The sequence below is a fragment of the Clarias gariepinus genome, chromosome 1 (genome assembly GCF_024256425.1).
Source record: "Clarias gariepinus isolate MV-2021 ecotype Netherlands chromosome 1, CGAR_prim_01v2, whole genome shotgun sequence".
Taxonomy (NCBI): domain Eukaryota; kingdom Metazoa; phylum Chordata; class Actinopteri; order Siluriformes; family Clariidae; genus Clarias; species Clarias gariepinus.
Genome location: NC_071100.1, coordinates 2,281,360 through 2,308,670, shown reverse-complemented (window position 1 = coordinate 2,308,670; position 27,311 = coordinate 2,281,360). Strand labels below are relative to the sequence as shown.

The window sequence follows — 27,311 nt, the reverse complement described above, 5'->3', positions numbered from 1 at the left end:
TAAGTTAGGTGTGGTTACAGTCATATAATGTATAATGTAAATGTATATTTACTGTAGAGTGCAAGCAGGGACTCCGACAGGACTAACTATGACAGCATAACTAAAAGGGAGAGCCAGAAGGAAACACAGACATGAGGGGGAACTGAGATGTAAAGCAAACAATCACCTTACCGTCAACAAACCAATCAAGTGATCAATGAGAGTGGGGAGGACAGCATTTAAACATACCAGTTCACAATAATACTCTACGTCCATGAGTCCCCCAGATCTGCTCCTTTACCTATGGCTAATCTATTTATAAAAATGCTTGGCTAAATAAATAGGTTTTTAGCCTGGACTTAAACACTGAGACTGTGTCTGAGTCCCGAACACTATTTGGAAGACTATTACATAATTTTGGGGCTTTGTAAGAAAAAGCTCCGCCCCAGCTGTAGTTTTCATAATCTGCGGTACTGACAAGCAGCCTGCATCCTTTGATCGAAGTAGGTGTGGCGGATCGTAAGACACTAGCAGTTCACTCGAAAGCATTAAATGGCGCGAGACCATTTAATGCTTTATATGTCAAGAGTAGTATTTTAAAATTAATGCGAAATTTCACAGGGAGCCAATGCAGTGAAGATAAGATAGGTGTGATGTGCTCGGATCTTCTGGTTCTAGTGAGGACTCTCGCTGCTGCATTCTGGACTAGCTGAAGCTTGTTTATGCACCTAGTTGAACAACCAGACAGTAAGGCATTACAATAGTCCAACCTAGAGGTGATAAAAGCATGAACTAGTTTTTCTGCATTGTTTAGCGACAAGATATTTCTTATCTTGGCAATATTTCTGAGGTAAAAGAATGCTATCCTGGTAATATTATCTACATGAGCTTCAAATGAAAGGCTGGAATCTATAATCACACCGAGGTCTTTCACTGTTGAACTTGATAAAACAGAAAGGCCATCTAAAGTTACGGTGTGATCTAAAATTTTACTCCTAGCTGTATGCGGTCCTATGACTAAAACTTCTGTCTTATCCGGATTAAGCAGAAGGAAATTAATTAGCATCCAATTTCTTATGTCCTGCACACATTCCTCAACTTTAGTAAGCTGTTTTTTCCCATCAGGGTTTGCCGAGACATATAACTGTGTATCGTCAGCATAACAATAAAAACTAATACCATGCTTACGGATTATGTTGCCCAGAGGAAGCATGTAAAGGGAAAAAAGCAGTGGACCTAAAACTGAACCCTGCGGAACGCCAAACTCCACTAGAGAACATGCAGAATAATCACCATTTAAGTCTACATACTGATAACGATGGGTCAGATAGGATCTGAGCCAGGAGAGGGCTGTACCCTTAATTCCTACTACATTTTCTAATCTGTGAAGAAGAATAGCGTGATCAACGGTGTCAAAAGCTCCACTGAGGTCGAGTAATACAAGCATAGTTACACAACCCTGATCAGAGGCCAATAGGATGTCATTTACTACTTTAACGAGTGCTGTCTCTGTACTGTGATGAGGCCTAAATCCTGACTGATACAGTTCATGTATGCCATTTCTATGTAGATATGAGCATATCTGCTCCGCTACTATCTTTTCCAGAATCTTAGAGATAAAGGGGAGGTTTGATATCGGCCTGTAATTGGACAGCTGACAGGGGTCGAGGTCAGGTTTCTTAATTATTAAGTCTAACCTACAGTATATACCCTTATGGCTATGTCCCTGGTCATCAGTGTCAGAGTTTTGAGTTTTCTAAAATCTTTAGAACAGTTGAGTTTATTCTTTGTAAACCATGAAAAATTATAAGAAACATGACAAAGTGTATTTTCTTTTTTTGTCCTGTTAAATTTTAAAGAGGGGACAAAAAGGCAGTTGAAGGAATAACTGTTCATGACTGATATAAACTAAGTGACACTCTACTTCAGGTGGCTTATATGTTACTTATTGTTTTCAACCTTTTCATTTCAGATTAAGAATGGGAGCTCATCAGACTACTATAACAGTTGATAATCAAACTCCATACAAGTGGAACGTCTGCATCTCTGGTTACCGTTACAATACTCATCAAAAAGTAATGCAAATATTGAAATGACCAAATTTTATATATTTATATTATGTGGAAACTGATATTTAATTCTGTTTTTATAATTATTTGTTTATGTGTGTGTGTGTGTGTGTGTGTGTGTGTGTGTGTGTGAAATTCATATCATTCATATGTCAAATTTATTCATATGTTTCTGTGTATGTTAAGTTCACAGTTGAACCCCACCAAAAACTGACTGAGACTGATTTTTTCCTTTGGGACTATGTGTTAATCAAGTTGAAGTATGGAGAGTGCTTAGAGCAAGACTGTCGCGACAATCCACATTTGTTTTACTCATTTTATTACAAAGATGACCCATGTTTAACTATTCGAGAGAGTGGAGACCGCAGTGAAATACATTTGGACTGCAATGTCACGACTTATAAAGACAAGAAGCGAACATGCCCAAATTATGGTACGTCATTTCTTTTGCCACTTATTGTGTGACTTATTATAAGTGCTCTGACACTACTTGTATTGTGTATGGCAATAGGAATTAAATGTACAGGCACCGAATATTAAATAAGATGTGGTTGTGTTAAAAGAAAGTCACTCTCTGAAGGCCATCTTCCCACCTGTAAATCTCCTTTTATCAGTTATAGCTAGCTAGAGAGTAGTCATCTAATTGCTTATTTTGGACACCTCAAAATACAGTAAGCCTTCGTCAGGAGAGGGTGACAGTGCTGTGGACAACATTATTCAATTCAATTAAATTTTATTTGTATAGCGCTTTTAACAACTTTTATTGTCGCAAAGCAGCTTTACACAATCAGAAGAATTATTTAAGTTTGTATGAATTTTGTCTCATCATTTTGCATGAATCAAAATGATGAGATTGTCAACCAGAATTGAAATTCTACGCTTGCGGCATTAGGGTTTTGCGTTTGCTGGCTTTACGTAGACTGGGGCCTCAGGTCAGAGTTCATTCTCTCAAGCATTAATAAGCTGCAGCTCATCGACAGCTGCACATGATACTTTTGCATATAAATTTAAGCCGAACATTGTAATTAAACGAATGCATGATCACAGTACTAACATTACAGTACAAATTTAGAATTTTAATTAAATACAGTGGAACTTCGGATTACGAGTAACATGGTTTACGAGTGTTCCGCAAGACGAGCAAAGATTTTTAATAAATTTAACTTGAAAAACGAGCATTGTCTTGGTTTACGAGCACCGAGTATCATGTTTCACGCATGTGCTTCTTGTTTTGACGCCGAGCGTCACGTGATCACAACTGAGCCAACGGTTTTTCTCTTTCTTGCGCTGCGGAATCGTCTACCCTGCTGGGTCTTAGTGCTCGTCTCTTACTGGTATAATCAACATCTGTGCATGCGTGTACTGTTTACCATAACACTGTGACTACGTGTGTGTGAAACATATTTTATTTTGTGTTCGGAAGCGCGTGTGTACAGCGCGTGTACAGCGCGTGTACTGTTTCTTATAACACGTGTGTGCGCGCGAGTAAGGCAAAAGAAATACTCAATACAGAGGTTAAAAAAACTATTTTCTTCCTCATCGCGGTGTGTGTGTGTGTGTGCGCGCGCACGCACGCACGAGCGAACGTAATTAGACACTGTGCCGGCTGTGTGTGTGTGAAACTACCCATTCACAAAAACACACGCGCGCACAGAAATCAAGGCAAGACACACACACTCTGCTCCCTGAAGAAACTCTTCGCAAATCTTTTCAGAGGTAAGGTGCTGGGTCATTTGTTTGTTTGTTTCACTTTACAGCAGTGATTCTGTTAGTTTGCGCTCACACGAGTGTCATTAGCGATGTTTATTGCTAATTTTCTGATAAACAGTGTAGCGGGAGTGTAGTCACCTCAGAGCGCGCTGTCGCGTTGTGTTCAGTGAGTTACTATATATTTGTTTGTTGCATTTCTGGTGGAGTATGTCTACAGTTCTGTTAATAAATCTGCTCATATCTGTGCACACATTTATCAGCCTTTTGATTAACAGCACTCACTTTCACTTTGCAAAAGTCAGTGTTCATTGTTTACTGTGTATTTAAAGCGCATATACACACATTCATCATAAAAGATCTAATGTAAAACTAAAGCAAAATCATGTTTGCTCTAGCGTTGGAAACAATATTCTTTTAGGTTAACTTTATTAATAATTATTCACTTTTGTATTCTTTGTTCTACTTCGTCTTTTTGTACACACGCACAGACAATTTTTAATTTAAACAGAAAATAATAGTGCGCTGGTGGGCACGTTCTTTTTCATATAACTTAAACGGCTGAATTAATTTAAATGCACGCAATAAATTAATAATTACGTTTGCTTTAGACATGTGCATTAGTGTGTGAATAGCTTTTTCAAATTCAAATTCAAATTTTATTTGTCACATACACAGTTATACACAGTACGATATGCAGTGAAATGCTTATACGACTACCAGTGACCTTAAAATTTTTAAAAACAATTAACAAGAAATGAGAAAGAAAAATTAATAGCTGGACTATAAGAAATTAGAACATAATATATATATTTTTTTAATATATAAGAAACATAAAACCTATCTGTACAAAAGACTAAATAAATTTAAATGCAAATAAAAAGTGGGAATGAACGGAAATGTCCAGAAGAATAAATAGAAGAAGATGAATAATTATCTGAAACATGCAGCTTTACATGGCCACTTGCTCTAACATTACGTAGAAAAATGCTTATGTTGAAGTGTCTAAGCTGAATAGTAGTGCTCTCTCACTGCATTACAGGTGTGACGACAAAACGTTATGACTTAGTAAAACAATAAAAGTAAACCGGGTGCGCTATTCTGTACTGGTGTCTGTGAACTTGAGCGTGTGAAAAAATGGACCAAAACTGTGTATACTTAACTCACACGCATGAAAATTATATACTTATAAAAAGCAAAATGTCTCCTTTTACATAAACTAATGGAAAATGATTTTAAATTATGTAATTCGCATGAAACGTGAATATACTGGAGGCACATCATCTGCAGCAGAGATTTTATCCTTTTTGCAAAATGTGCCTTTTGCGCCACCTGGCGGTCATTTTAGGGATGATTTTAAAAGACGACTGATTTAAATCTCCCGTTGTCGTCTTGTTGCGGCAGTAAATGCGGCGGTAAAGCACATTCTGGCAGGACTAACTTTAACATTATAACTAAAAGAGAGAGCCAGAAGGAAACACACACATGCGGGGAAACCGGGATGATACTGTGGTGCAAAACCATTTAATGGCCAATAGTAGTATTATAAAATTTTATTTGTATTGTAATTTGTATTGTAATTTTATTGAATTATTTAAGTTTGCAGTTTTTTTGCATTGTTTAGTGACAATATATTTCTTCTCTTGGCAATATTTCTAAGGTGAAAGAATGCTATCCTGGTAATATTATTTACAGGAGCTTCAACGCATACACCGAGGTCTTTTACTGTTGCACTTTACTGTTGCACTTTAGACCATCTAAAGTTACGGTGTGATCTAAAATCTTACTTCTAGCTGTATGCGGTCCTATAACTAGAACTTGTGTCTTATCAGGATTAAGCAGAAGGAAACTAATTAACATCCAGTCAAATAGGATCTGAGCCGCATGAGGGCCGATCTCTTAATTCCTACTTCATTTTCTAATCTGTGAAGGAGAATACCATGATCAATAGTGTCAATAGCTGCACTGAGGTCGAGTAAGACAAGTATTATTTGTGGTCCATTTAATCTCAGTATAAACACAGCTGTTCTGTGAAGCCATCAGAGGTTTGTTACAGAACATTAGAGAACAAACAGCATCATGGAGCCCAAGTAACACATCAGCCAGGTCAGGGATAAAGTTGTGAAGTGGTTTGGAAAACATTGCTTTGAACATCTCACAGTGCGCTGTTCAGTGCATCAACTGAACATGGAAAGAGTACGGCACAACTGCAAACCTACCAAGGCATTGCCGTCCACCTAAACTTACAGACCGGACAAGGAGTGTGTTAATCAGAGAAGCAGCCCAGAGGCTTATTGTAACTGTGGAGTAGCTAAAGAGATCCACAGCTCAGGTGGGAGAATCTGTCTACTGCTTTTCATCAACAGGGACAGGGAAGATGGGTGGAGCCAAATACTGAACAAACCTGTTTGAGTCTCCAAAAGACTTGAGACTGGGATGGAGATTCACCTTCCAGCAGGACAATTACTGTACACACACACACACACTAACTCATTATCTATACCACGGGGACCTGGAGCCTATTCCAGGAGACTTTGGGGTACACCCTGGACAAGGTGCCAATCTATTGCAAGGTACATACACACACTCATTTACACACTACGAGCAATTTGAACAGTGGGAAGAAACCGGAGGACCTGGAGAAAACCCGGCAAGAGCAGGGTGAACATGAAACCTCCACACACAGACTGCAAGGTGGGAGTCGAACCCAACTCCAGTGAGGTTTAAACCTGTAGGTGCAATTCAGCAGTGCTAACCAATAAGCCACCGTGCTGCCTCAGTTACATACAGGTGGACTGTATTTGCTAATTAGGGGACATCTGAATTGCACTGGATCTTAGTTAGGGATATCAGCGTAAATAAGGATGAATACAAAGGCATGCCACACTTTTCATTAAAAAAAAAATTTAATTTAGTATTTTTCTTTCACTCCACAATTTATATGCCACTTTGGGACGGTCTATAAAAAACCTGACAAGCTGTTGAAAAAGAATACTGCTGCAACTTGTTGGTTGTTACAAGTTGGCTCCAAGTCCCCATTTCAGGCTGCTGTAATTAGGTGAGAACCCTAATGTAGGCAGGGTAACCTTAACTATTTTTGCATCTTTCACAGAGGCCTTCTGATCATTTTTAATATTATCTTATTTAAGTTTCACACACACATACTCACACACAACAGAAACACTGTTTTATCAGAAAAATAAACAAGAAATCTCTCTAATGACACTTGATTGAGTGCCACACTAACGGAATTACTGCTGTAAAGTAAAAATAAAACAAATTGAACTGCACTTTACTTTTAAAAAGAATCTCAACAAAGCAGTGTTTCTGTGTACAGCAGAGAGAAAGTGTGTGTGAAAGCGAAAGTAGGAGGGGCCTGTGCGTGTGTGTGTGTGTGTGCGTGTGCGTGTGTGTGTGTGTGTGTGTGCGAAGTCAAAGGGAGGATGGGAGGCACAGTGTCCAATGGCAGGTGCGCAGAGACACAAAGTAGAGGAGAGAGGGAGAGAAAATGGATCTTTAACCTCTCTAATGGGACCTCCTTTTGCTTTACACATGTACACACATGTGTTACAAGAAACAATACACACGCTGTACACACACATACAGACACAAAAGAAAATATGTTTTACACACAAACACACATGGTAACAGTGTTAGAGTAAACAGTACACGAGCGGAAGGATGTTGATTATACAGTACCAGTGAGAGACGAGCACTAAGACCCAGCAGGGGAGATGATTACCCACAATTCTGTAGCGCAAGAGAGAGAAAAACTGTTTGCTCAGTTGTGCTCACGTGACGCTCGGCGTCAAAACAAGAAGCGCATGCGTGATACATGATACTCGGTGCTCGTTAACCAAGACTTGTTCATTTTCCAAATCAAAGTTTATGAAAAATCTTTGTTCGTCTTGCGAAACACTTACAAACTGCATTACTCACAATCCAAGGTTTCACTGTATATATTAAACTTTATTTTAAAAAGGCCACTTTGCTGCTCTAGTCTCAACCAGATAATGCATGATTAAAGCATTGGCTGGCTTAATGAAACCATATTCAACACTAAAAAACTATGGCCTTGTGAAGATATTATAAAAAAGCTATTATTTAGTCGGTCTGATGTGTTGTTAGTATAAAACTTATACTTTAGATTTTTTGTATTTATGTGCTTGAGGTGAGTAAATGTAAATATTTTTTTCCAGGAAAAATTGATGATGACACGCGAGAGAAAGAGGAAAATTGTAGACGAAATGAAGAGCGGCGGCGCCGAGCCCAGCTGGAGCGGGAAAAAAGAATTGAGGAACAGATCAAAAGGGAAAGTGAGCTCGCTGCTAAGAAGCTTTCACAAGCCACAGAGTCGCTGAAGCAGGAACAGAGGCTGAGAGGCCATGAGTTTCATCACCAAACTCATATAATGCAACAGCCACCAAACATCGAAATTGAAAGAGATGAGGTGAGTTTAAACTTTTTTAAATTAGGTGTGTGTATATTAAAAAGTTGATTTATCTCAATAATTCAGTTTATTTTTTTTGAAAATCAGCTAATTAAAACACCTGCTGAGGTGAGCCTTGAAATGGTCTCACAATCGTGGACCCAATTGTGGGGGAAACACATTAATAAAATTGTAAATGTTAATCATAATTTTTACAGCTAAACTTACAAAGCAAAAATTCTAACGGGTTGTGCCCAAGAAGGACATATATATACCACGGAGAACCACAGTGCGTTAAATTGTAACTTCTGTTTCCTGAAAAAAACAGGAGCATTTATGAGTTTCCATGTTACTCAGACTGTGTAAAGAAGGCCTTATTGTTTATCGTTTGCTTCTCCTTGAAGGTATCATATTTCATTTTAATATTTTTTTATCTGCAAGTTAAAATATGACATTAAATCCTTTTTCAATGGACTGTTTTTTCTTTAACATATATAAAGACATGAACAGTACAATGATTTTAAAGGGATAATTTTTAGTTCTTTATTTACTCATACCCAATTATAGCTTCTTTTTTTAAATAAACATATTTTTATGAAAATAAAAAAGTGTTTGAGTTTATTTATAAAATGGGCAGCTCGTTAATGTTTAAACAACACAATGTTCATGACAATAATTTATATGACCCAAGTGAATGAATCATAGTCTTCTAAAAAAACCTAGGTGTGTGTAAGAAACAGTAATATTTGCAAAAGTTTAACTGTAAATCAATAATCAATCATGCAGAGGAAGTTCTGACCCCATGAGCTAAGTGTATTGTGGAGTTAGGGTTAGGTCAGTGGGTCAGTATGAGAAGTAATGTTGGATCTAGGAGAATCATCAAGTTTTATGTTTGCTTACATCACAATGTGTTCTTGGTGATTTTCCTAATAACATTATACTGAAAGCATTGTTTATCTGAAGACATGTAAAGTGGAAACTCAAAGTAACCCGGTTTGTAAGCGTTCCGCAAGACGAGCAAGTACCAAATATAATTAAGTATCATGTATCAGGCATGCGCTTCTTGTTTTGACACCAAGCGTCACATGATCACAACTGTGAGAGCTCCCACTGTGGGATTGTGGGTAACCGTCTCCCATGCTTCGTCTCAGTTTGTGTGCATCACTCGTATATTTAACATCTGTGCGCGCATGTACTTTTTACTATAACACTTTGACCACGTTCGTAAAACATCTTTTATTTTGTGTTTGTGTGTGTAGGACGACTTTATTGCTAGAGTCTATCGGTAAACCGGTGTGTGTGTGTGTGTCTGTGTGTAGCTCCTTCCCCCCTCACCTGTGTGCAGGTTAATAAGTTAAATTTTTATTTTTAATTTTCTATTAATTATTCTTATATAAATATTTTTGGGTTGTGGAACGAAACGTCATTATTTCCATTATTTCTTATGGGGTAAATCTGCTTTGGTATATGAGTGTTTTGATACACAAGCATGCTTCCGGAACTAATGAAGGTTTAACTGTACCATACATCTGGGATGACATGAGGCTTAGTAAATTATGAATCTAGTTTTAAAGACATACAGTAGCAGTAAAAAAGTAAGCCCCATTTACACATGAACAATCATACCTGATCTGATTTTTGATTGTTGTTTCTTTTTGACTTGCTTCAGTAATTTTAATAAGGTATGACCCAAGGTTCCACTTTTAGACTGGAAAATCTCCATTGGACAGGGTTTTAATGACGTTTACCAAAGATTTCACTCTAAAGTTCTTGCTGGCAACTTTGGTAAATTCTGCAAAAACCTACAAAGCACAAAATTCTTCTGAAACGTCACCACCATATTTCCCAAGTACGCTTTCCCTAGTGCGCTTTGACAGTGGGGTAGATAACAGAAATATCTTATTGATTTGCTCCGTCACTTCCTTCAAGTCCCTAAAATGTGGAGTATTGTTTACATCTTTAGAAAAAGAGAAGCAATGCAATGTTTTAGCTGGCCCTCAAGATCTTCTTGTTTTACGGAAAGGTATTCTGCACAGTTCCTCCACAAATATGGGTTTACCTAGCGATGTGCACTTTTAGTGTATTAATAGATGTAAATGTGCACAAGCATGGGACTGGCGATATACAAGTGTAATTTTCATGATTCTGTAGGGCTTCAGTAAAAGCATTTTTCTTTAATGAAGTAACTGTTGGCTCAGTTGTGATCATGTGATCAAAAAATATTGCTCGTCTTGCGGAACACTCGCAGACCGCATTACTAAAAATTATTAATACAAATATAGAGTAGAAATAAAACAAAATAACCTGACTTTACCCTATGAAAAAAATTGTGGCTGGTGTGAGGGAGACAAAGAGGAAAGGAGGGGGGTTATTGTGTAAGATGACTTTCTCACACACACACACACACACACTAATCACTGATTAATCACTGCTGTCTGTTGGCTCACTGAAATATTTTATTTTTTGCAGGACTTTAACAGTGAACCCCTCTGTCACTTGCTTTTGCCTCCTTTTGAGGATTTCGCGGAAATGTGCCGTTATATTGCCGTTAAACAGATTCATCTCTTGCACAACTACAGCCTTATAAACATTTTATTCATGAGGGCAGTTTTTGCAGTACAGTTACTAAAGAACAATCACTACACTTGGACGCAAAATAAAAAAAATGCATTACGCACACACGCGATAACAACGGTATAGTAAATAGTATACGCGCATACAGATGCTAAATATACTTCATTTCAAGAAATGGATATACAGTAGAAGCATACGAACTGAGACCAAAAATAGGTGACGATTACCCACATTCCTGCAGAGAAAAACCATTGCTCATATGTGATCACGTGATACTCGGCAGACAAAGCACATACATACTACTCGTATTGCAAGACCTTATATTTTTAAATTTATTTTCAAATTAATTTTTGCAAAGTTATACACAACAAAAGGTTTTACTGTATATCAGATGGGTGTGTATATAATGTGTGTAATGTTCTTTTTTCATACAGGAGGCAGAAATAGAGAAGAAATTATCAAAACTGTTGTTAGAATATCAGATCACTGAGGATGAAGACTCAGAAGAGCAGACATTAACGGACAGGATGAAAACTCTGCAAAATGAGTTAATGGTTGAGTTTTGTAAGAAACATAACCTGTCCAGTGGCTGTGTGTTTTCTTTTGACACTGCAGTTGGTTATGAGACTTTGCCTCTACACGATAGACTGACTATACTTGAGGCAGTAATGTGTTTAGTTCTTGAGGAGAATGAGGATGAGCGCACACAGACACATGACCAGGACTTCCTCATGGATCTGCTCGAACTGTTGCAGGAAGATCATCCATCACTTGCATTTAATCTGTTACAGAGCGTTCTTCAAACTGATATGCGACTGACTACACAGTGTAAAGAAACTCTGTGTCAGATTGCATTTAACAACACATGGATACTGGAAGAAATAACAGCTTTTATGAGGGAGGCTTTTGGCAAAGACAAAGAACAAGTGCAGTCAATACTTCACATTGCACAGACCTACAAGCTGGAGTATGAGAATGTCTTCTCTGCTTGGGATTCACCTGATCCCCTCAGATGGATAAAAAGTTATGTCAACAAAGAGAAAGACAAAAATGCTGACACTATTATTAGTGAAATGCGCAAAGCAAACTACCCTGAGAATATTATGACAGTACTAGAGGATGTTCTGGTGTATCTGGAAATGGAGCTTCCTAAACACAACACATCTAATCAACAAGCTAATCTCAGTCGAGAAAAAATAAAAGATTTTGTTGAAATGGTAAAAAGAATGGACTTTAACAACCCAGACATACAAGTTCTCAAAAGTGTATTGGTGGAAATGTCAGTGGCAGTAAAAATATGCTCAGCTGTCATAGTTCAAGAGGGTGAAAAGGAAACAGTAATTGAAGGATATCTCCCCAGATTAACTCAACTTGCAACAATGATTGTTTTTCTGCTCTCAAAATCACAAAACAATATGGGTTGTCTCCTTGAAATTGGCACAGAAGAAGGGAAATCCTGTATCTTAGCCATGCTTGCTACAATCCATGCCATTCGGGGTGTAAAGGTGGACCTTGTGACGAGCTCCCCGGTCCTCGCCTATCGTGATTTAGAGGAATGGAGAGGACTGTATGAAATGTTTGACCTAACAGCATCTGCTGTTCCTCCAATGTTAAATGATGTCTCATATGAAAAACTAGAGGAACTAACTTAAGAAGCGTATAGACAACAAATCATTTACAGTACTGTTGGGACTTTTGCAGCAGATACACTAAAGCAAGAGTTTGAGAAGAAAACAACTCGAGGAGACAGGAGGTTTGAGCTGGTAATTGTAGATGAGGTGGACTACATGACCTTGGATAATGGAGTTCAAATGACATTCCTGTCCCATGAGTCCAGTGGCCTCCAGCATTTGGAGCAGGTCCTTGCTGGCATCTGGGCCATGGTATCCACATGTCAACCAATTGAGGTAGAACAGACTGGAGAGACCATGTGGACAACAAGAGTGCAAAATTTTCACACAGCTGCTCTGATAGCAATGATTGGTTCAGATACAAGTGAGACATTTTCACCACTGGAAATTTTGTTGCCAGGAATTGAATTAGGCTTTTACTCAGATGAAGATTTTGAAAATTTGAAGGTCTCTATTAACAATGAAGAAGAAAATGGAGCCATTAATAATGATGCATGGAAAACCATCATGAGGAAAACTGGCATAGAACAACAGTATGACCTGCTCAGTGTTCTTGAGATGGGAATGGAGCACAAGGTGGCATTTAACTGTTGCACATATCAGCCAGAAACTAGAAAAGCCATTCAGTTTGGAGAGCAAAAGACAAAAACTGACCAAAATATCAACCTACTGTTACTTGAGAATGGAAAAGCTTGTGAGATCTTGTCTGAAGATTTACTTGTTAAAGCCACTATTAGTGAGTTGAAGTCCAAGATTAAATATTCTAAACAATGGAATTCCGAAAAAGAAGAAGAAAAAGGAAAAAAAAAAGACAAAAAAAAAGAAACTTTTATCATTATCCCTTCTTTCTTAGAAAAATATCTGGAAAATCAGCTGCCAGTGTTTGTTGAGAATGCACTGAGGGCCATTAAGATGACCAAAGGCAGAGAGTACATGATCGAGAGATCTCTTAGTGCTCAGGGAGTAGATGTTAGTGAAGAAGATCAACACATGTACCATGCAATAGTCCCGGTGGATTTTCAGGCCAGTGGAATGTTGGAGAAAAGGAAACGGTGGGGTGAGGGACTACAACAATTTCTAGAGATGAAGCATCAGTTATCTTTATCACCATTATCAAATGTGACAAACTACATGTCAAATTCACATTTCTTTAAAAGATATCTTAGTGGGAAAGGGATACTTGGTGTTTCTGGAACACTAGGGGGAGATGCAGACAAGGATTTCCTGGCTAGGCATTACAAAACTGACAGTTACATCATACCAGCTCATCAGCGTCAAAAGGTTACTGAGCTGCCTGCAGTCCAGGTGAGAGGAGGTACTAAAGAATGGACCCAAACTCTTTGTGCCATGGTCTCAAAGGTCTGTAACAGAGGACAGGTGGTATTAATTGTGTGTGAGGACGTCAACACAGCAAATGAGCTCAATGAGAAAATGGCAGCAGAAACCAAACATTCAGTTACCATGTACACGATGAGCGAGAGCCACAACATTGAGAACCAGAAGTTTAACAAGGGACAGATCATCATTACGACCAACCTTGGAGGACGTGGAACAGACATTAAGGTTACAGAAGAGGTTAATCACTGTGGTGGTCTCTTTGTGTTACTCACTTTCTTCCCCAATAACCGAAGAGTTGAGAAACAGGTATTTGGACGAACAGGTCGAAAGGGCACACCGGGAATGGTCCAGTTGATCCTGAACCATGATGGCCTATAGAGGTCATTCTATTGAAGTCATGAGGGAACTCAGGGAAAATTTTGAGGTTAATCGAATTAAAGACATGGAAAAGGAGAAACTTACTGAAATTAAAATGAAGGAGGAGCTGTTCACCACATTTTGTCAGTTTCTTAGTGACTTTGACAAGCATTACAGTACAGAAGAGAAGACGGACCTCTTTGAAGTAAACGTAAAAGATGTTTCTCCCTACTTTGAATCTATACACAGTAAGATGGACTATCACCCAGCTCTGAATGCTTTGAAGGAGTCATGGGGTATGTGGATGATGCTTCATACAGAACAGCTCAACATGCATAATGACCTCAATAAACTAAAACAATATCTCAAGCAACACTTGCATGATGAAAGTGACAAACTTCTACAAGGTCAAAGGGAAAACTTATATGATCACATCCAGCAGGCTTTAGGACGCACTGCCTTGCACTTTCAAAACAAAAACAAGTGTGACTATGGCGCAAAATCTTATTGGGAAAGAGCCTCTCAGTCAGACAGCTACTACAGAGCTGTTGCACTGTATAACCAGGCCTACATTACTATTAACATGGCTGGAGATGACTATAAACATGAGGCATGTTCTTTACTTAAGAAGGCACTTGAAGCCTTAGATGTTTATGTGTCTGAAACAATCAACATATTGAGCTTTAATTCCTTCTCCATGACTCAAGATTTTGAACCACACCACAGCGGCTGCTGTAACTTCCAATTACAAATGCAGGCAAGGATGAACATATTTAACTTATGGAAGCAAAATATAAATAAAATACTTAAAATGCTAAAATCAGACAATGGAGACTTCAAAACCGTGGACTTGACTCTTTACAGCTTATCAACTGAAGAGGATTTTGTGTCTTTTAGTGAACTTAGTCTCTTTCGTAATTATGGCCTTGCAGTTGTGTTTGAGGTGGAGAAAAAGCCAAAGTTCTCATTTGATGCCCTGATTTGTGTGTTTCTTGGTATGGTTCAGGTGGTAGCAGGAGTTTTGGTATGTGCCCTGACAGCTGGTTTTATGTCCTCATTTGGTCTTGGTTTGATCTCTGAAGGTGTGTCTGACATGATCAGTGGAGTCATGGGTATGATAAAAGGCACATTTGATTGGGCATCATGGGCGATATCTAAAGCAATTAGTATAGGAACTTCTTTGGTCTGTGGAGGATTCAGTGTTGTCAAACGAGCATTCTCCTCTGTAAAAAATGCTCTATGTAATGTTTTCAATGGCACCAGATCCCTAAAGAGTGTTGTGTCTAGTGCCCTCCAGTCAGGAAAAAAAATGTTCATTTCTGCAGGTACATCATTCAAATCATGTGTATCACCGGGTGTAAGAAACCTCATGGTGACTGCAGGCAAACAAAATTAAAAAAATGCCTGTATGTACGCTGTTCAGGAAGTATCTATTCAAGGAGCAAACGCTGCTATAAACATGGGCATAGATGCTCTCATCCAGGATTTAGTCCAAAAAAGACTCAGAGACACTTTCAAGGATTCTGTCTGTTCATCATTACGCCAGAATGAAGACTTTGTTAAAGCGCTTCTAGATTTTATCAGCTCGGGTATTTCAAAGGCTGCCTTGGAGAAAAGTCCTGGAACTTACAACATCAGTGAAGCCTTAAAGAAGGAAATTAAGAATCATGTGGTTTCAAACACAAACCTTGTCATGAATGATTTGATGATAAACTGTAAAGAAATACATTTGGTAATCGATACAGTCTCACAAATATGGGCTAAATCAGCCATTGCACATCATTCTTGTATCAGCAAAATTCTTACTGACGTTGCAGACGTTTCCACATCTGTGTATGAAATGTGTTCTTTCATTCCTACTAAACAGACCATTGACAAGAATTTTGTTCCTGCATTTTTAAAGTCCATGAACAACAATCCATTATTTGACACATATGATAAAGATGGAAGGGACAAACTGGATGATGTAAAACATTTCAAAGATGAACTCATTGGTGTAGTGTCAGATGTTCTTTTTAATGCCATGGTGGAAAGAGTTTCTGGCTTTGCTTCATCAATTCTTACAAAAACAATCAAACAAAAAGTAAACTCTTTAACTGGAAAAGTGGTTGGTAATGTGCTGGGGAGGCATGAAACCCAAAGTTTCTTTGTGGATAAGAAGCATAATAATGATCTGAAATCAGCCACTAAAGGTAAAGGAGGGGCTTTGACTGAAAAAGAACTAAATCATCTCAAGCTCTACGCTAATAACATAACTGATGAACAAAAACCAGCAACAGCTTTAGAAGTCCTTGTCCTTACCAAGAGTGACTTGTTGAAAGGTAAAGGAGTTTGTATAACTGTAGTAGATGCAAAAGGAAAACCTCTCACAGTGCAGAGTTATCCAGGAACTGACCCAACAGCTGGTATTATCGAACTGAGGCTGACAAAAACACCACAGACTTCTCCAGGGTGAGCTTAAACTTTATCTACATGGAATCTGTATATAAAACATTTTTAAATGTCTCTTTGATTTTTTGCACCCTTGTGAACATTACTTTATATTGTGTTTTACAGAGAAAGAGGAACATGGGATAAGGTGAAAGATAGGATTATGGGTAAAGATACACCACATACTGGACACATTGATATCATGTGCCCTGATGGCTCTCTGAAAACTGTGAACTCCTCAAATCAGAACTGTCTTTTTCATGCCATCGTCCAAGCAACAACTAACGAGCCAAATATTGTCGTCCAACAAAAAGCTGTAGAACTTCGTAACAAAGTCAGTGAGGAGGTAAGTAATTACTATATTTCATCTAATTATTTATATAGAACTTATTATACAGTACATAAAATTGTAGCTTACAGTGTTTGATAATGAAATTAAGTAAACATTCATATTTACGCAACTCTAATAACAGATGACTATGTCAGTAACTAATAGTAAAATCATCACCTTGCATGAACATATGCAAACTTTAATCTGCCTAATTTCCAGTGCTTAGTGTCTCATCTTGTAATTTTGTGCAAGCTTGTTAGATAACAGCTAACTTAGCCAAAAGCTTTTGGGCTTTTAATAAAAAAGCTTGGCTATGTCATTTTAAATATATCTTATATTAATTAATGCATGTTTCTTCATTCAAAATCTTTTTGTCGAGGATGAGCGTCATTCCGACTAAGTCTTCCTCTCCATTATCGACATGGAGTCATTCAGGTCCTGGTAAACTGCAGTCAGTCACTCTCTCAGTAGGAGAAATAATACACTGCAGTCTGCTCATATCCTTGGCAGTGGAGGCAGTGATATCAGATGGTGATGGAATACATCAGGATAGAGTAGGTGTTAGTGTAGAAATTACACTACAACATTATTTAATGTGCCAGTTGAACTTGTTGAGCTGTCACAATGATTGCACCCTCTGATGTGCCTTCTTTGTGCTCAGGAAGTGTGAGCCTTCTTTGTTGCTCAGGAAGTGTGAGAACTACTTAATACATAATGGGATGGGCAGGGTTCGTCTGACTTCTACTAGACTGTTTTTAGGCCACTGAGCTGCAAGATGTTTTAATTGCACCAGCCCACCAGAAGGTAACCTCTGTATGCAGACATATAACCTCTGGGGATAAGGGTGGTGTCATCCATGATCCCTAGAGCTTAACAGACTGGAGGTGCAGCTGTTTGTGTACATGATATAGAGTATTAAAGAAAAAATACATAATCGTGAAGACCTTTCTTTCTGTCTGTCAGAAAGTCTGTGATCCACTGCAGATGGAGTCTGGCATTTTCAGTTTGAAGAGGTTTTCCTGCTTTTCCATGATGGAATTAATTGTGGAGTGAAAGTTTTGGCTTAATTTTCTAGGGAGTCCTGGTACTGGAGGATAAAGTTTACAGCATCTTCTACAGACCTTTTGAGTGCTGGGCCCAGGAATGTGCCTATAATTTCTTTGGATAGGACAACAGTTCTGTAGTCAATAAGTCCTTTGGCCCTTGACCTTTTGCGAACTGGGATAATATTGGACGATTTAAAGCTGGCTGGAATGGCATGTGTCCAGTGAGATCTTAAAGTTGTTAGTGAACACTGGAGAAAGTTGGTCAGCACAGTGGTTCAAGGTCAAGGGAGAGACAAAATGTGATTTATCTGATTTGTACGGGTTTTGTCTATTAAACAACCTGTTACCATCCTCTCCTGAATGCATCCTTTTTTAACCAAAGCTGACCACATTTTCCCTATGAACCTGGGTTAGGACCACAAATTTAAAATCTTAAAAAAAAATAAATAAATAAAAAAAATCTATTGTATGTGACAACTAAGAATTTATGACTCTCAAACTCCTACTTAAAACTTGTCTCCTCACTGATCAAGAGAACCATTTAAATATGCCTATATGTAAATGAGAAGACCCTGTATATTAGGCTTTAGTATTTTGGATGCTCAAGGTTGCAGATAGTAACAGTCCACATTAGATACTGTAGGAGTGGCATTAGTGGCATTTTCACACTCACAGGTCCTGATTTAGTCAGTCTTTTGCTCCCTCTGGACTTGCTTAGTCTTCTCTCAGACAAAGTCAGACAGAGTTATTCCTCATCGATATTAGATTTTTTTTATGACCCTTTCGGTGTAGATGCTCAGTCAGATTCCAGAAAACTCCGAAAAATTTCCAGATTATCTTAATTAAAGAAGGTAATTCCAACCCCTAATCTGGATTGCATTTTCATTTAATTTGTTACTTTAATTTTTTCCCTACATTTTTATCTTTCTTTATGCCTCAACAAATGCCACATTCTAGTCCACAGAGCACTCCAGGAAAGCTCTAAAGAATGTATTTCCTTGGTTTACCTTCCAACAAGACAAGAGTAAAAAAATTAAGGGGAAAAAGCATTGCATTTTATTTTAGGGGCAATTACTTTTTTACTTAAGAGTAGGTAGGTTTGGATAGCTTTTTTTTCCCCGTATTAAATAAAATCATCATTTAAAAACTGCATTTTGTATTTACTTGGGTTATCTCTGTGTAATATTAAAATTAGTTTGACACCATCTCTATGCATGCCATAAAGTTCTAGGTTGTGTGCACATGTTATGATGCTTGTCCATACGGTGTCATATGGATGCATGGCAGTTTCTAAAAAAAAAAGTACATGGTAGACATGCTTTATAAGTAACATTTGATGAGGAGGATGACAAAAGAAATTTTTTAAAAAGTGAACAAAAGCACTGTAAATGGGTCTGGCACACAGACAGAACACACAAGAACAGTTATTTAATGGGAAGATTTGGTTTAGCAGCAAAGTATGCAGTTCAGTAAGAGTAAAAATCATATACATTTACTGGAAAAATCATACACATTTAAGGAAAACATGTACAACTTTACACCTGTCTTGGTGAATATCATGATTGTTTGGGTCGATCCTCAGCAGAGGCGCACAGGAGGGCAGAGTCTAAGGGAACAGGAGCTGCATGTAAGTTAGAGCGTATAGACATACTACTCACCGGGAACAGGCGAGGGAGCCACTTAAAAGGCCATTCGGACGCTGAGTGGTAATGGTGCTGATCTGCTTCCCGTCCATGTGAGTCGTGAAGGGTAACTAAATCACTGAATGAATGGTTTACCTGTATCTGTACCCAGGAATTAGGTGAACCATAACATGGTCAGATGCAGTGGGCAGGTTCAAGCCCAAGCTCCACCAGGATGCCAATGTTGGGCCATTGAGCATGTCCCTTAACCCTGTTTGCTCCTGGAGCACTGTATCATGACTTGTATGGCTAATCCTGAGCTTTGACCCCAGCTTCCTAACATTGTAGGGTAGGCAAATAAATAATTTTACAGTACTCCCTGGTTTCCCAGTGTAACATGGGGGATGGTGTGACAGGAATTGCTGACTTTAATGTAACAGTAATCCAATGTATTCTTCTCTTGTACATTTAATAATCGATCTGTATTTAGGAAAGTCACATCTTAACCCTCATACTATGTTTAGGGTAAATTTGACCCATTTCAGTTTTTTTTTTGTTGACCAAAGTACTATTTATCCTTATTTTATCTTCATGAAATTTCGTGAATTTTCCTCATCTGGGGTCATATAATGGTGTGTAAAATATGGATACACTGATGTGTCCTGGGTCTGTGCAGAGTTTGTATACAAAGATGATGTTGCGGGTCATTTTGACCCGGACACTTTCATGTGGGTAAAAAGCTGATCAGATCCAAAATAAATATGTCTCTCTGATGTACTTTGTTTTGAATAGCCTCTAAATAAACATTCAGACCCACAGACCCAGGTGTGTGTATGGGACAAGCTTTTTTTTCCCTTTGTCCTTGTCACTGTTCTCATGTGAGCTCCAGAAGGTTTACCACTGAAGAAGTTTTATCAGATATTTTTAACTGGGATAGTGATGAAGAAGAAGAGATTTCAGAGACAGAAGATTGTTCAGAGCTCGAGGACAATATTGTAGCGTTTTTACGCCGGGAAGAATGCTGGAGAGACGAGTGAGCTTATTTGCTACCCAATGCAATGGCTGGGAGTACTTTATTAAGCACACAGCATGTAAGGCATGAGCAGCACCTTCACTCAGGAGCCTACATCCAATTCAGCACTAGCTTGAACTGGAGCACATTTCACACGTCACACACCCCTCACACAAACAGGGCCGAAGCCACCAACCCAAACACCTTTCCCCAACATGGTGAACACACACCGACATCCCCGCAAGGCATGCTGGTCGTCAGCCGCCGCCCCGCCCACGCCACACTGCCCCCACCCGAGCTGTGACCGTCCCTGGTCACCATGAAGAACTCCGTTTCGGAGGCGTGGAGGCGGTCGGCGCTGGCGGTGGGAACGCCGGCGTCCTTTGGCAGGTGAGGGGTGAATGAGAATGTAGTCCTGAGGCGGTCCGGCCTCCAGAGTTCGAGGTCTTCCCGGCGTGCGGCTGGTGAGGCGCAAGACGGTCATGGTGGGGCAAAACTCGTGCCCGCCCTGCCAACCGCACCCGGTAGATGACATCGGAGAGCCGAGCTGGCTGTGAGTGTCCACGCCCATTCGCCCCATAGGTGCCCCCACCCAAAAGTCTTGCGGCGGTGCCCGCGAGCGCTGGGTGGGGCCCTTCTGCCTGGCAATGAGCGGTTCACAGTTTCACAACCAGTGGGAAACAGTGGAGCCGGTGTCCACGAGCGCCCGCAGTAAGACGCCGCCCGGCACCCAGTCAATGTAAAGCCCCGCGGGGCTCCCCAACCGTCCACCCGGCGCTAGTTTAGCGGCTGCTGGTGTACGCTGTCCCTCAGGCCTGAGAACGTTGAAGCGGTAGTCCGGCTGTCCCTCAGGCCTGAGAACGTTGCAGCGGTAGTCCGGCGGTCCCTGGCCTCGGCGTCGTCGCGGAATCTCGGAAGCGGTATCAAGGCCTAGCCGCGACGGGTAGCCCTGTCCCCGGCTAGGTTCACCTACCGAGCGCCACTGAGCTGCGGGCGGTCGCTCGGCTCTTTCGCCGTGATGTGCCGCCATTATGGGCTCAGCGCCTGACCTCGCGCAGCGCCTCCTTACGGTCACCCGCGCCGTCGCCTCGCCGTGAAGCGTCGGAGAGCTGCTCGTTGCCTAGCCGCGACGGGTAGCCCTGTCCCCGGCTAGGTTCACGAACCGAACGCCACTGAGCTGCGGGCGGTCGCTCGGCTCTTCCGCCGCGATGTGCCGCCGATATGGGCTCAGTGCGCTCGGCCTCGCGCAGCGGCATGTCGCTTTGCCGGCTAACAGCGCACGGAGCTGTATCTTGCTCCGGCTCTTGCGCAGCGCCAGTCTCCGCCCCGAGATCCAGCGCCGGGATTTTCTGCTTCCCGCTCCGCGTTGGTTGACGTGGTGTGCTCGCGCTAGCTCCGCCAGAAAAGCGCTTCTTCTGCGCGAGTAGTCGCTCCGCTACTCGGCGGCCCGCTTGGATTTTTAGAAGGTCTTCCTTTGTGCGCTCGAACCCGTTATTCTCCATCCCACTTCTGACACCAATGTAGCGTTTTTACGCCGGGAAGGATTGTGGAGAGACGAGTGAGCTTCCTAGCTGCCCAATGCAAATGGCTGGGAGGACTTTATTGAGCACCAACACAACCAGCACATTCCACAGTCACTAAAACAGACATCAAACACACACACACAACCTGGCCGAAGCCACCAACCCAAACACCTTTCCCCAACATGGTGAACACACACCGACATCCCCGCAAGGCATGCTGGTCGTCAGCCGCCGCCCCGCCCACGCCACAATATTATTGATGATCCTGACTGTCAATTGTCCTACAATGAGGAGGATTCAGAGGATTCAGAGGAGGAGTCTGCTGCCGTCTCTACATCAGATGAAAACCAAGTACTGCAGCAATCATCACCCACGTAGGGCACATGTTAGCTGAAGTATACAGGTCAAAGGGAAAAGCAACTGCAAGTCTGTGGAATGGAAGTCTGTGGAATGGAAGGCCAATCTTTCGTGCAACCATGTCTCTGGAAACGTTTCACATGATATCTTGTGTGATCCGATTTGACAACCGTGACACCAGAGCTGGTCGACGTGAAAGAGACAAACTGGCTGCAATCAGGGATGTCTGGGATAAATGGGTTTAAGTCCTTCCTTTGATGTACAACCCTGGCCTTCATGTTACTGAAGGAACGCAGTCTATTTAAGGACGCTTATTTTGACTGGTGGTGACGTGTTTGTGGTGTCTGGGTCCTCTTCAACCTGGCGTGTCCCTTTTTTGGTCCTGGTTGTCAAGGTAGGCTTGGACTCTGTTGACTGTGTAGCTAGGTGAATAGCTTAATGCTAATCATTCCTTTATACAGTTTAACTCTAGTGGCGGTGGCGGCATGGACGTGTGGGTTATTCTCGGCGGAGCGCGCTTTTAGGTATGCCGGTATTCATAATAAATGATCACTTTGGCAGTAAGCATATTTAATGTATTTTTATAGTGTCAGTGGATGAGAATGCCGGTGCTGTGTCGAAGTTGGTTCCCCCATCAGCGTTTTTTTTTTAGCCCCACAGCCGAGGTTCATCATTCTAAATATGTCCAAGATAACAAGGGAAACACATCCTAATGGCTAGAGTTCGTCAGGGGATTGAAAAACACTAACTGTCCTTTTTGGCCTTTGCACGCTCCGTAAAAACTCAGTGGTCCGCGCATAACCCTTCGCGGGCGAGCCTTCTCCTACTGTAAATGCGCGTTCCCTGTGCCGATTTCACTGGGGTGGGGCTAAAAAAACGCATCCTGATGGGGGAAACAACTTCGACACAGCAGGTGTGCATGCTGATTAAGTTTCTTTTTGTTTTCCTTTTTTTATTTTTTAATTGTCTGTTATTCTTGTTTTGTGTGGATGGAATTGTGTTTTTTTGGCTGATTGTTTTACATGTCTGTTTTGTTTATTCTGTTGTGACGGCGAGCGAATGTTTGTGTTGTTGTTGTCCTTTTTGTTATGTTAATTTGGTGCGTTTAGGCACCGGACTCGGTCTTATATGGGACTGGGAGACGTCTTGGTGCCTTGCTCCATATACTATTGAGCATGTGAACTTGTTTGTTTATATATTTTTTGTCTTATGTAAAATGTGATTCATGTGCAGTTGGAATTGTGTTGACTTTACACAATTGTGTTAGTTCTGTGTGTGTGTGTGTGTGTAGTTGTGTTCTTTTTCTTTCCTTATTGTTTTGATCAGGAGCCATGCACTGTGCAGGACAGAGGAAGCTGGCTGCATGCATTTGTGGTGTGTGCTTCACCGATTGCAAGTGTATCAACACAATCCTTCTTTGTAGTGAGTGCATGGCATTTAATTTGATGTGAATTTGGGTGGGTTTTGGACGATTTTCTGAGCTGCAGCCGGCCTGCTTTGTCCTGTCAGTCTCTGTTCACTTTTCCCCTCCCTGAGGAGTGTGGAGTATTAATCCCTGTAGTAGTATCCCTGAGGAGTGTTTTTATTAATTAATTTTTAATTGCTTCTGTGTCCCTTGGGAGCAAATTGATATTTGATTGTTCTTAAATAAAACATCCCTTTTGTACTGCTACCCACGTCTCAGTTATTCTTTATTCTTGCCTTTGATAGGCGGAGCTTACCTATGTGTCTTTATTGGGAGTATTTTCCTGGCATCCCACCAGGGTGGCGTAGTCGGATTAAGTTAATTTAGCAAATTCCCGCCTTTCAGGATATTACGGTTGCCACATATGCATGATCCATTTTTCACATACACACATACGCGTCTGTTTTTGCACTTTCAAGAGTTCTTTCTCTGGTCTGGTCTGTGAACAACACTACCAGCCAACTCAATTGCAGCATCCACAAGGTTAGCCAGGTCTCTGTGATGATTGACACACAAAGTATTTCTCATTCTGATCTCAGTGTAGGGTTTCTGGAGGGATGGAGGCAGTAAAATATGAAGTCTGTAAGATTATCTCTGGAGAAAAATGATTGAAAACAGTCCAATGTTAATAAACTAAGAGAACTAAGATGTAAAAAGTTAAACGAAAGAGAAGGAGTGAGCCGAGCCAATGTGACCACAAGCACCACATTCCTGTTGGTTGTCTGGTTAAATTTAATCATTAATATGCTTTTGTTGTTACAGATTCTTGCCAAACCATATAAATACGCAGAGGCTGTGAAGATCCAGGACATGTTCAACCGTACCAACAGTAGCAATAAATTTAAAATTGAAGCTGGAGGAGAAAGACCGAGGAAAGTAGAAAAAATGAAAAGTAAAAGAGAAAAGCAAGCGGATATTTTTAGTAATTATTTCAAAAACAAGGACCCAGAAACTATTATTAAAGAAAACAAGTTGGGGGAAGCTGGGACCTACAGGAGGTAACTTTTTAATTTCATTTATATTTTTAATAAATAAGAACCTTTAAATTGTTTATTAGCCAATGTTCTAGAGGTGACGTAACTAAACCCACTTGATCTTGCTGCAGATAAATTCTGTTAAAAAGCGATGATAAATAAACAACTGTGTTTTAAGTTTTTCAACCAGTAATATACTTTGACACTGCTACTTTAGCACTCATAAAATGATTTATTCAAGTTAATTTATATCCATCTAGAGTGAGTGTTTTTTTAGAGTTTAATAAAGTTTTATTAAAGACATGAACTTATGAGATTAACAGCATACTTCTGTCTAAACTGATATGATGTGAAAGTGCTTTGTGCTATTATGTATAAATCTCTTTAAAACCCAATGCAGCAGAAGGGTTTGCCATACTGTCCTGTGTTTATAGTAATATAACATCATAATAAACATTAACACATTCTCTTTTCTTTCTAATATTATGAAGCCTTAAAACAATAAAAAAAGCCACCAAAGGTGTGGTCGAGGCAGACCACATTCCAGCGAAGGATTGTATATTTAAACTCCGTGCAAGATTCAAAAGTGATCCAGAACTGGATAAGTCAACCAGAGAGAGGAATGAGGCATTTCATAATTTAGTAATGAGCACAGAAAATGACAAGACGGGAAATGGTCTGATTTCTATAAATGTCCTGCACTGGGACCATCAATCTGCCCTGACCACCGGCAACAGTCATGAATCCAAAGCATGCAGGTCTCACCTCCTACCTGAACCATCCCAATCTATATATAATCAAATTAAATTTATTTATTTACATTATCAACATTATCTGCCGTGATTTACATTTATGTTCCCCAGACATTTGCAGACAGAGACGTTAGCAAGTGGAAATATGGAGAAAGCGCTGAAGCAAGCGTTTATATTGGCTAATCCAGAAACCTCGGACAGAATCAGGAGAAGCATGGGTAACTCTTGTTTGTCGTAATTTATTTCTAATTTATGTTTTGAATGAAACCAAGGTTGTCCAAAATTAAAGATGAATCTGGTTTATATTTGACGTCAAAAAAATTACAGTAAATTTATATTCTAATAATTTTAAATGCTGCAGGTTTAAACAATGCTTAAAGCATGAATTTAGCCTGATTTAAATGATGGACTTTTGTGGCATAATCCCCCAACCCGCCTCCATAAAGGTTTTTTTACTAGCATTAAAATGTACATAATAGCTTAGTGGTTAAGGCATTGGACTAATGCTTGGAAGGTCAGAGGTTCAAACCCTGAGCTGGTTTGAGCTGCCACTTTTGGCCCCCTGATCAAGGCCCTTAACCTCCAACTGCTTTAGATATATAATGACATAAAAATGTATGTCGCTCTGGATTAGCACATCTGGTATTGCTTTGTATGCTTACAGTCCCATAAAGCATTTTGTGTATTTCATAAAAATTGGAGGGTAAAATAATTTAAATCTGGACACTAAACTTTCTTACTGTTAGAAAAAAATCAAATCATAGACTAAACTAACAGTTTAATTCATGTGAATGCTAAATCAGCATCATTTTTTTTTTCTTCACATTCTACAACAATTTTTTGAAAGCCAGAAACTTTACAGATGGGGCTAAACAGAACCATGTCCAACTATTTATTTATTTATTTATTATTTGTACTTAGTATCTTAAGTAATTGATTTAAATAAGTCTCGGTTCTGATGACGCAGCATTTTGGGTTATTTATTGTGAGCTATAGATGCTCGAGGGGCTGCATCCTTTCTCTGTTACTGGCCAAATGAAAAGAGCAATGTGGTTGTAAAGTCTTTTGTTTGTACTACAGTTACCCCACACACCTAAACAAACCTAAAGTAAATTATTCTCTGTTTTATTTTATTGCAGATGACACCAGGCGTCCTACAGGCACAACGCTCTACAAGCGTATATACTACGTGCAAGGATACAAGAATGAAATAGAAGAATATTATAAGAAAAAAGTGATTAGCGAGAGTGAAAGAGATAATCTGATGACATGGGTGAACAACGAGAGATTTTTGGATACTAACACAGAGGAGTATCAGGAAATCATAAGCACCCTAAGAAACAAGAAGTAATCAAAGTACCTGATGGTTTTTAATATTCGTTTCCTTATAGTCTGTGTTTCAAACACTCACAATTAAGAAAATGCAATACAGGTGACGAGATTTTCATAATTGTTTTTTTTTGTGTTGGAACATCTATGCATGCAAATGAGTCTTCATCTAATTAAATATACCTATACTGTATGTATTTACAAAGTCAAAAAATCAGAGCGTTTTGAACAGTGTTCGAATTAAAATGTTTCTTTTACTGTGGTTCAAAAGAGAAAGACTTTCAGCTATAGTGTGTTGAAAATAAGTCCAAGAAGATTCTCAGTCATCCAGGAGGAATTGTCTGGAAGTTGAGTCATGCCACCAGGATGACTTCTTGTTGGTTTAA

At 39.8% G+C, this 27,311-nt stretch overlaps 1 protein-coding gene across 1 annotated transcript in view; it reads left to right on the top strand.

The window, feature by feature from the left end:
* The window catches only part of LOC128535075 (uncharacterized), a 61,918-nt gene extending 34,971 nt beyond the window's left edge, over nt 1-26,947 (top strand). Inside the window, exon 7 of the mRNA XM_053509156.1 lies at nt 26,736-26,947. Within this exon, the coding sequence (XP_053365131.1) occupies nt 26,736-26,947 (212 nt within the window). The remainder of the gene's footprint in view (nt 1-26,735) is intronic.
* The last annotated feature ends 364 nt before the right edge of the window (nt 26,948-27,311 follow it).